The following is an 11,047-nucleotide window of genomic DNA, read 5'->3' on the forward strand; positions in this document are numbered from 1 at the left end:
CTGGCAGCAGCCCAGGGCAGTTAATAGTTTCTATGTCCTCAAAAGGTTTTCACCAAACATAAAGGAACTAATAAGCTTTGAGACCTCCAATGTGCTGGCCAAAGCTGGTGGAACCAGCCAGCTCTATCCCAGCCGAAACCAGGACACCAGCTGGTTCACAAGTTAGGGGGTGGGAAGGGAGGAGGCAAAACAAAGTTGTGAACCTCCGTTCCGCTGTCTACCTTGGCCAGAAAAGCCAGTCCTGCTCTTGGACTGTGAAAGTGAAACAGTAAATATGTCTCTGGTGGGCTGTGGTGGTCTTGCTGATGATGGGGACTGGCTGAGCACTGCTGCCTTTGGAGCCAGCTTGGTGCACGCTGAGCACTGCTGTGCTGCTGGCTGGGGTGGGATGATGCTCTTTGGAAACAAACCACATCAAGGATTGGGTGAAGCTGTGCCACAGACAACTCCGAAACTGTCCAGGGTAGGGACAGAATCGGGGACCAGCAGATATTCCCCAGGTGATGGGAGGTGTCCTCTGTGGCCGTGTCAACAGCTCAACAGCTCATGTCACTGGGACACTCTCCTGTCCCTTAGCGTGGGCCACCAGCAGCAAAGCTATGCAGTCCAGCAGAGCAATGCCCCTGCTGAAATTTGGCTGTGCAGCCATCATGGAGAAACTACAAAAAACCAAAAATTTGCTAGCTTGTGAAGTCCCTCTCCTTAATCAGAGAACAGAGAAACAGCAAACAATTTTGGCATTGCTTAGGTCTTCCTCAACAGAGCAGAGCCGTGACATCCTTCAATTTAGGCTAGCATCTGAATCAAAAATACCTGTTTTCACAGGTATATCCTTAATAGGATATAGATGAAGGTTATTATTTTGTTTTGGAGATGTCTTTCATTTAAAAAAAAAATTTAAAAAGGAGAAAAATTCGAAATTACATATTTTGAAAATTAATTTAAAAGTAATTGAATTGCTTTCCAGAACTAGCTACAAAATATGTCTCAGGCACCCTTACATACATTTTTCAATAAATCAGCTATTCTTACAAAAATAGTCTGTCTGCACTTTGAAGTAGGAGGTAGGGGGGTTTTTATACTCTTACACAGGATGTGGTAGGAAAAAATGTGACCGGTAATATTCTCCATGGGTCATAAGGATGTGGCTGGCATTGAGCAGAGTGAGGTGGGATGTGGATCCCTTCCAGCTTGACATACTCTGTGATCCTATGTAGGTGTTGGATAGCCACTGACCTTTTTTTGAGTCTAAAACTAAAGAATTGGGGAATGAATCCAGAATGGACAAACAGAGAGACACACATCAGATGAAGGTGGCATCAGGGTGTGTATCAGACCTTTGTGGTGTAACCACACCTGGATCTGTCACCCTCCACCACCTCTAAAACAATGAGCTGGCAGAGCAGAAGGGACTTGGGAAACAGGAATGAGGTGCTAGATTCCCGAGTTATTTGGGTATAATTACTGCAGCCTCTTTGAGAAGACAATGACAAAGGTAGCACTCACACTCATGACACAAAACCCTTCAGTCCAAAAAAATAAAACAACAATCCCACAAGGATCATCCCTGAGCTAGTGCAGTGTTTGACCCAACTCCAGTTGCACAGCTTGCTTTCTTCATTCCTGGGCACTGTGACAGAGAGATGCTTGTGAGGGTGAAGCCACAAGATGTCCCAGGTCATTGCCAGACCCTATAGTACAAAATTCAGCTGCTTTCCCCAGGAACTAGAGCTTGGTCTCTGGATGTTAAATAAGGTCACTCCGTGTTTGTGCTTCCTGCATCAAGGTGGTTTGGGAGAGACTGGGAATTCACTGCAGGAGGGGTAGGGGGACCAAATTGTTTCCATTCTTCTCTCTTCACTGAGTCTCTCCTCCATGGTATAAATCCTCCACAGGCAAAAATGAAGGTCTTTCCTCAGAACAGAAAAACAACAGATAATTGTTAATTCAAATTTTTGCTGTACAGTCAATCAGGTTTCACCTAAAAGCATGAGCCACCTCCCTCCAGTGATCAAACTGTTTTCTAAGAGGTTGCCTAGATAACCTGTCTACTTTCCTGAAGGTAGTCTGGCTGGACCTCTTTTTCTGAATGTTAATTCATTGCACTGACTTTCCAGATGATGACTTGCTGATGTAATGAGTGTTTTAATAACTCTCTTTTGTGGCAAATGTTTCACAAATTCCTTTCTGATGTCTTACAATCTACAGAAACGGCATCCTGGAGGCCCTCAGTTACTTATAACAGGGGTGAATGAAGCATCACTCAGCTTTTGAGATCAATATTAGCTCAGTTATACAGACGGTCTGTAAGGAAATGCAATTTGAAGTTTCATGCAGAGCCCACAGTAGAAAAAAGCCATTAGCTTTTTAAAAATAATTTCCTTGCTGTTGGAGTATGAAATGTCAATATTTATTGCAAACCTTAATTCTCTCTTTAGCCATAACATTTTTGGTCCCATTATGCTACTGATTTGTTTTCTTTTATACCACACGCTTTTCTTTTTTTTCTTTAGCATTTATGTTTTCTTACAAAGAACCTTAAGAAAAATAAATGCAAACAAATTATGCCTGAGTGGGTTCAGATAGGAAAGATTATTTGACATTATAGCAATGGGATATCAGAACAGCCCACTGTAGACCATGACAGGAACAAAATCCCAGCTAGTCCTGGGATAGAGCTAGGTCAGTTCATTAAAATCCACAATAATATGGGATATTTTATTATGATATGTAAAAAAAAGTCCTTTCCCATCTTTTGTTCAGCATATAGTCAGATGCTGGTCTCTAAGCTTGGAAGCCAGACTGGTGTCGCTGGTGCTTTAGGTCAACAGGAGGTATTTTGATTCCTGTCCCAGAACCCGTGGGAGTTGGGAGGTTGGAAGAGAGCCTTGCATGCAGCAGTTTCACTCTGAGCTTTGCTGAGACACCAGGACACCAGAACAGCACATTCCTAAGCACTCCTCTCCTCCGGTTGCTGTTTTTCAGGTTTATGTCACCATGCAGCACTATGGAGTGAACGGTTACTCCCTCCACGCCATGAATTCACTGAGTGCCATGTACAACCTCCACCAGCAGGCAGCTCAGCAAGCCCAGCATGCCCCTGACTACAGGCCCTCGGTGCACGCCCTTACCCTGGCAGAGAGACTGGCTGGTAAGAACAACTCATGGCGTTTGCTGTTCATGCAAAAAAAAAAAGAAACCCAAAACTTGTTGCTTACCCTGAGTGAAACTCTTCTTTGGGAGTTGGAGGGGGACACAGACAGCTGGCATGGGCTGCTCCTGAATACTGGCCATGTGGCCAAGCTTTGCAGGTGACGTGCCCTCCAGGGTTCACTGCCAGTGTACTGCTGCACCCTGCTGCAGACTGGCCTCCGATGGCTGGCGAGCCTGGCTGGGGGTGACAAAGGATGCAGCCCCGCTATATGGGATTGAAGAGAGAGGATTAAAAAGATGCTGAAACACGTTTTAACAAGTGAACAAAAAAATAGCAGAAAATTCTACTTTCGTGTTAGTAAGTAACAGCACAATGAATATGAACACGTGGTGATCCCCCTACCAAGGGGCCCAGGACTTATATCCCCTAACAGCGCTCTCCCGCCATCTCAGGCCATAGCTCGTTCTTTCATATCGCTCCTTTTTGAAACTATTTTCCATTTCTTGTGCTACCAAACACTCTTTCTCTCTGGAAAATGATCTTCATTTGGATTGTCTTTAGTTCTCACCTTGACCTGTTTCTACCCGGGGATTCTAGACCTTGGCTTGGGTGATGCTTTCTTGCAGGTCCTGCTGGCTCCTTCTCTCAGGCTCTTGTATTTTGCTTTCCATAAAAGAGCTTTCTTAGGCTGAAAGTCATGTGTGACTTTACCCAGAGAGTGTTATTTACACAACATTGTTGATGGTGGGACAGTGGGACAGGAGCCACTGCTCCAGAACATCAGATCTGCTTTCCTGTCTTCAGCACTACATCAATACTGGCATTAGGGGGAAGTTCAAAATCAAGATAGTATTTCATGATTTCATAGGAGGAATTGTTCAAAAATAATTGATGGCCACCTGACAATATTTGGTATGGTAGGGCAAATATATCCGCTCTACATTTCAGCCTACCACAAAACACCCAGGTCTGGCTGAGATCATCAAAGGCTACTGCGATGCAAATAGTCAACAGCTGCAACATCACCATTTTAGTCAGGATTTGGATGCAGTGTGGTAGAACAGACCTGACAACCAGTACACTGAAGCTAAAGCAAGAAGTTACTGTAGATGTGATTCTAGAGACCTTCCCAGAATGAACCGATCTTCCCTGACTGACTGAGAATCTCACATTTGCCTTAAGATAGCTTTCTAGTTGTCTGATATTATACGGGGAAAAAATGTGGAGTGACTCCTTCCAGCCTAGACTAGGTGGAAAAGAATTACCTACCCAGACAACTTAAGTGGGATTGATTTAAGAGACATGGGCTTAAGCTAAAGAAAGGATACAGAAGTTTCAGGATAGTCCTCCTAAGTGGGAAGTCCATGAAAGCATGGTCGTAAAGGTCTCAGACTCTTTGGATCAGCGAACCACAGCTGATTATCAAATCTTCACGCCAGCAAGGTTCCTTATCCAGCTGCTAGCAGAGACGTCCTTAACCGTGGTTCCTCAGACAACTCACTGTGGCCTGTGGGATTTCTGGGGGCCATAGGGCAGAGCTGCAAGTCCCTGTCCTCATCAAAAAAGAACCAAAGTGGGATCAAGGAGACCTGGACTCTAATCCTGGCTCTACTGCTGGGCTGCAGAGTGATGATAGATGTGCATTTTCCTTGTGCTTGTCATCCATCGCCTCCTTCCCTCAACATTTCAGTGTGTATGGGTCAGACAGGAGCAGATGGTCCTGAATTCTGCAATGTGCCTTGCAGACCTTAGGTCTCAAGTTGTCCCTTTCTTAGATCAAGGATGTCTTGAAAGATTTTTGTGATCACCTGTATCTTCTACAGTGGAGCACGGAGGACTTCGTGTCTTTGACCCTAACTAGGGTAAAAGCAGACAGAGATTAAAAAAAAAAAGTATTTTCATATTCTTGACCAGGAGATTCCATTGGTTTTCTGACCTCTTGTCTTTAAAATTAATAACCCACCTGGAATACTTTCCAAATTAAATCCCATGGTCCCCTTGTGTGCTAATCATTGGCAGGGGAAGGATTATATAGCTACAAACCGGCTCTTCCTCAGTTACTTCACATTCTGTTACTTCTGAATATCTTTCGGTGCAGGTTATACATCTCATTTCCCTTCCAGGGACAGTCCGAATAAAGCAGCACAAAAGCAAATGACCTTAACTCAGAAAACAGAGGTTTCTGATTGTAACTGCAAAGCCTCACTGGCGATTTATATTCTCCCTCTTGCACAAAGCCTGAAAACATAGTTAAAACATTAAAATAATTGCTGGTTGGCTCTTGGCTCTTGAACTTAATGCATGAGCTGCTGCCTCCAGGGAGCTGGTAGGTCTAACCTCTACTCTAGAAATTCTGGAATATTCCAGCCTGCAGGTAGGGTGTTTTACCAGTGTCCTTTCTCCTGGTTTCTTGTACTTGAAACACAAATGTTAGCTTTGTAAAACCTTTTGGGGTAGCTTCAGTTTCTCATCCTGGAACATCCGTTTTCCTCTCTCAGCTGCACTGTGAGCTGTGTCTGAATGCACCAAGGACAGTCCCTTTGCCTCCAAAGTGGCAGCTATTACCAGCGTTTTAACTCTCTGAGGAGCCAATACCCCCAATACCAAAGTCTCTTGTATGCAATCAACGCTCTATTGTATTTGGTTGAAGACCTTTAGCCTGATCACGCTTTTTGCAGGTTGCCAAAACCATGCGGCTTTGGCAGGCGCCCAGAAAGGCGCTGCAAATGCTGACCTAGAATGAAACAGCTGGAAGTTTGGAAGAGGAATGTTTGAGTGGTGCAAAAGCTGATTTGCTACGCTCGTTAGCCAACGCATTTGGAACCTGGCTGTTTGGTTCTGGGGCTAGCCCGACAGCAGGTTTTGTTTTATTGTTTAGATTCATGCCATGATGCTCGTGATAAAAGCACAAATGAACAGCAGAAAGAGCTTTCATCTGGCTCTGCGCGCTGATAATGCTGACTTTTCTCCCTGTTACATTGTCTTCCAGTGTGTTCATTCCTCCCTTCCTCTGGAAGTCACATTCTTAACTGAATTAAAAATGATACCAGACACTGCTCTTTTTGCATTTCCTCTTTGAGAGCAGACCTCTCGCCAGACTATTTCATTCCAATACTGTAGCACAGCTTGTCCCAACTTGCATAATAAAGGGAATTTTTTCATTTTTAAGTAACTTACTTTCATTATTTAAGATGCTTCTACTCCCACTAACTCTTGTGCAAGGATAATGCCTCCAGTAAAATAGTAAGTAAGTCCTTTACAGTTGGCCTCAGATTTTCCCTAGTCAAAATATATCCTTTGCCTCAGTTTTGCAAGCAGAGTTTGCAAAGTCAGACCTTGTGAGTAGCTCCTCTACTGAGAAGGGCTCAGCATGTGAGCTCTGGGCTTGCAGTCGGTGGGGCTGGACTTGGTCCTGGCTGGCACTTCCACCCCAGATGCTGGAGAGTGTCTATGCTCGGTAAAGCATGTGCTTTCAAGCTAAACACACGTAAGCACATGAGCTTAAGTGCTTTCCTGAACTGGAGTCTAGAAAAACTCTCCAATACCTTGCCTTGAAGACTACAGTGAGCTGCATAGAAGACACTAAACAAGAGCCAGCTCAGTCTGGTGTCTGGGAAGATGCATGTCTTCTAATGCAGTTGCAGGCAACAAAATGAGCTAGAGGCAGCTGTGTTCAAATCGCAGGGACTCTTCCCACCGATCAGAGCAGCACTTCATGGCAGTGATGAAGCCTCCTGAAGATCTGCCCTTAGCTTCCCGGAGAACATGACACACAATGTTGGGCCCTTTTGATTACAACAGTGAATCTCCCCACCTTTCTTTAAATTATGTTTCTCAATGAAAGAGGCTTATGCCATGGTGGGGTGTGCACATCTACCCCACTGATGTTGGAGCAGATTGGCTTATTTCAACCAAATTTAGCATTGGAGTCTCAACAGTTTCCACAGATATCATAGAAAGAAGTTTCAACTCCAAACAGGCTTTCTAGTCATATGTTTTAGCTCCTCAGAGTCTTCGATTAACTAGCAAAATGCATGTTATGTGTTTTATTAGATGCACAGTTCTGAAAAAAAAATGTTTTGTAGGTTCATTTGGTGTTAGCAAGTGTTTTATTCGACTGTCAGTATACAAATTCCAATAATTAAATTGGCCACTTTTCTTGTCTTCCAACGGCTGTACATTTCAAGACATCATTTTGGAGGCACGTTATGGATCCCAGCATCGCAAACAAAGGAGAAGTCGCACAGCTTTCACTGCCCAACAGCTGGAGGCACTGGAGAAGACCTTCCAGAAGACTCACTACCCAGACGTGGTCATGAGAGAGCGGCTGGCTATGTGCACAAACCTACCTGAAGCCAGAGTCCAGGTACTGATATTTTGTGGGTTTGTGAGCGGGGATGTTTAAAAAAACATAGTGGTGTTCCCAGAGGGTTGTCAGCTCCCTTGACCTTTCAAGATTCTTACAGTGGAAACAAAGAATTTGGGGCAGAAAAGTTGTCAAAGGCAGTGGGAGGGGGAATACAACCATCCAAAGTCACACATCTGCTAAAGAAATTCTTAATCCCCATGCACATTTTTTAAATTTGGAATTCTCTGAAGCGTACACTGGTTTTGATTTGTTCTTTCACATTTTTGGGGGAGGAATTTTAGAAACATCAGCAGAAGTCTATTTATTTATTTATTTGCCAGTCTTTTTTGGCTTTCGGAGAAGTGCAGAAATCCAAGTAATTCCAGCTGCTCTTCTCCACCAGTGTCAACTTTTGTAACATCTCAGGCCAAGGATTGGTATGGGTTTTTGGGGTTTTTTTATTGTTTCAGCTAGCGCCACATGCTTCGTAACCTGCTGGTGGGGAGGTTCTTGGATTGCTGGGCTTTAGAAGACTAAGTAGCTAGTTCGTCAGTGTGAAGTGGATAAGTAGTAGGAAAAAATATTTCTTTTACATAAATGTCAAGATATTTTGATCTTAAAATTGCAAACTAGATATTAAAATTTTTTTCCTCATTGAACTAACTAGAAAACACTAATAAGATTTGCAAATATTTCTTCCAACCTGTGTCTAGTGATTTAGGTTAAAATAGTACGGAATCTCTCCTCCTTCCCTAAATGCAGTGCCCAGATAACAGCCTATGCCTGTAATGACTTATTTAGAGTGTTTCTGGCATAGTTTTCATACACTTATAACTGAATGGGTTTAGAAACTAAAGAACACTATACTGTAAGCCACTGTAATGTCATCATACTCAACTATAAAACATTCTGGTTGGAAACAACCAGACTAATTTAGAAAAAAAACACCAAAAAACAAAAAAACCACCACCACCAGTGGAGTGGCTTAAAGACTCAATGTAAAGGCTGGACATTTTAAAAAATTTATTTGTTGTACTACTTGTAGAAGCTCTAAGATCCAACAAAGTAGAATGACATTTGGGCACAGTGGGCTTGCGGTACCTCATTACCTGGGGTTCTCCTGAAGCTCCTAGGCTTAATGATGCTGAATTTGGCACTAAGCAGGATTCTCACCAGTTTTCCCCCTTGCTGTTTGTGGTATTGAAGGTTTGGTTCAAGAACCGGAGAGCCAAATTCCGGAAGAAGCAGCGTAGTCTGCAGAAGGAGCAGCTGCAGAAGCAAAAGGACTGTGAGGGAAGCCACAGCGAGGGAAAGACGGAGCCGCCGGTCCTGGAGACCCAAGTCACCACCCCAGACACTGAGAAGGTCCAGAGCCTCCCAAGCGAGGTAGGCACGGACCTCAACCTAACCCTATCAGAGCAATCGGCAAGCGAGTCAGCACCTGAGGATCAGACCGACAGAGAGGAGGAGTTTAAGAGCACCTTGGATGAGGCTAAAGTGGATAAGAGCCCTGGTGTGGACAGCAAGGCTTTGAACTGCAAGCGAGCGAGCCCAAAAGCAGGTGAGCGGCAGGATCTTGATGGGCGTTGGTGTCAGGTCCTGGTGTCTCCATGGGGAATGCTGGTGGTTGAGTATAGTCCCTTATTCCCTGCGGTGTGGGTGCTTGCAGATAGACTGTCCAGACTTGTCTTCTTGTCCCCAGCACCAAACACGACCCACAGAGGGCATGATATCTATTGTAGCAGGAACAATGGAAGAGCAAAAACCTTCTGCTCAGGTTAGAGCTTGGGGATAACTGCCCAACAGCAGCAGGAAAGCCGTAGCAAAGAGGCTAGCCCCATTTCTTTGGAGTAAGATGCTAAGTACGGAACAGACACGTGTTTAGATCTCCTGAGCTAACACCTATCGTTTGCCCTCCTGATGCAAAAGAGAAGCCCATGCTGTAGTCCCAACCCTACCACGGTGCACATTAGCACCTGCATCCAGTCTGTAGAAATAACACCCCTCCCCTCTGTCTCCTGCTGCAGAGTCCCCTATCAGCGCAACTGTGACGCCTTCATCCAGCAGTGGCCTGGCTCAGACTCACTCCTACTCCTCCTCACCCCTGAGCCTCTTCCGCCTGCAGGAGCAATTCCGTCAGCACATGGCAGCCACCAACAATTTGGTCCACTACTCCTCCTTTGAAATGGGGACACCGTCAGCCATGCCCTACTTGGGCATGAATGTCAACATGGCACCGCTGAGTTCTCTGCATTGTCAGTCGTATTACCAGTCGCTCTCCCACGCTCAGCAGGTCTGGTCCTCACCCATCCTGCAGGCCTCCAGCTCCCTTCCAAGCCTGAACAGTAAAACAACGAGTATTGAGAACCTAAGGCTCCGAGCAAAGCAGCACGCAGCATCCCTTGGGCTTGACACTCTACCCAACTGACTGCCTGACAAGCTACCATAGCCCATGAGAAGATGCACCAGAGGTTGGCACTACACATGTCACTCCTTGAACCTTCACCCACCCTCATCTCTTCCTGGAGTAAGGTGCTCCCTTTCAGGGAAAACGTTGCATTCATTAACATCTTATTAGCACCACAATTTCATCAGACATTGCTACTGCCCTGGTCTTTGCTAAATATTTAAGGAGGAAGGGGGAGAGGAGGAATGTTTAGGCAGTTGAACTGTCCTCTGGACTGCCATGATTAAAGCCTGTAACATTGAGGAGAAGCCCCCCTTCCTCATCTTCATGATAATGTGCCAACTGTGTTGTATACACCTTTTTTTGTTGTTGTTGTTGCATTCCTTGGGAAAAGAAAGAGTCCTGCTTTGTCTTGTATATAGTTTATAATGATGACAGCACCCATCACCTGTGTGTTACTGTCAGTGTTACAGAACTGTGACCTCTTTTGCTTTTATTCCCCCTTCCTTCTCAATTTTAGTATCTAGTGTCAAAGTTACAAATCAGCCATTGTCCCGACCTCAGCTCGTAGCTAGCTGCTTTTCTTGGGTCAGCATCCTAAAGGTGTTACGATGAAGAGAAACAATTGTGCACTTCACCACTCCACTTCTCCCTTCTATTTTGTAACAGCCAGGAAATCATACGAAGGTGAATTTCCTGTTTAAGCACTTCCTATAAGCCAAGCATTTTTCATTTACTTTTTAATAGCACTTGTTCAAAGGCAGAGGAAAAAACATTGGCCAAATGCTGGTGGCTGGGGAGAAAAATGAAAGCCAAATTCACAGGGTTATTTTTGATCTAGATTGTTTCCTCTTTGAAAGTCCTCTATTTACAAATTACAGGGTTTTCTTTTTGGAGAGCTTTTTTGTCTAACTTTGACAATAGAGAAAAATAAAAACTTCCTACGCCCTCCTGGTGTGTTCACACACCATGAATTATATGCTTCTTTGACAAAAACTTGATTAATATAAGCCGTTTCTAGAAAAGATCTCTGATCACCAAATTCTACCCTCAAGTCCTGCAGCCTCAGAAACTGGTTAACAAGAGAAAATGTAACAGGTGAAAAATGCCAAAGTGCTGGGGGCAAAGCAGGTGGTAA

At 44.4% G+C, this 11,047-nt stretch overlaps 1 protein-coding gene across 2 annotated transcripts; it reads left to right on the forward strand.

The window, feature by feature from the left end:
* The first annotated feature begins 2,997 nt into the window (after positions 1 to 2,997).
* On the forward strand, positions 2,998 to 9,930 carry DMBX1 (diencephalon/mesencephalon homeobox 1). 2 transcript variants are annotated; one of them, XM_010138619.1, is made up of 4 exons: positions 2,998 to 3,151; positions 7,342 to 7,520; positions 8,709 to 9,063; positions 9,530 to 9,930. In XM_010138619.1, the coding sequence occupies exons 1-4, from the start codon at positions 2,998 to 3,000 to the stop codon at positions 9,928 to 9,930; spliced, it is 1,089 nt and encodes a 362-aa protein (XP_010136921.1). The 2 variants fall into 2 exon arrangements, with proteins under 2 accessions (XP_010136921.1, XP_010136919.1); XM_010138617.1 differs by having other exon boundaries at positions 2,998 to 3,149; positions 7,325 to 7,520.
* The last annotated feature ends 1,117 nt before the right edge of the window (positions 9,931 to 11,047 follow it).

The sequence above is a fragment of the Buceros rhinoceros genome, unplaced genomic scaffold, assembly GCF_000710305.1.
Source record: "Buceros rhinoceros silvestris isolate BGI_N320 unplaced genomic scaffold, ASM71030v1 scaffold30776, whole genome shotgun sequence".
NCBI classification, from domain to species: Eukaryota; Metazoa; Chordata; class Aves; order Bucerotiformes; family Bucerotidae; genus Buceros; species Buceros rhinoceros.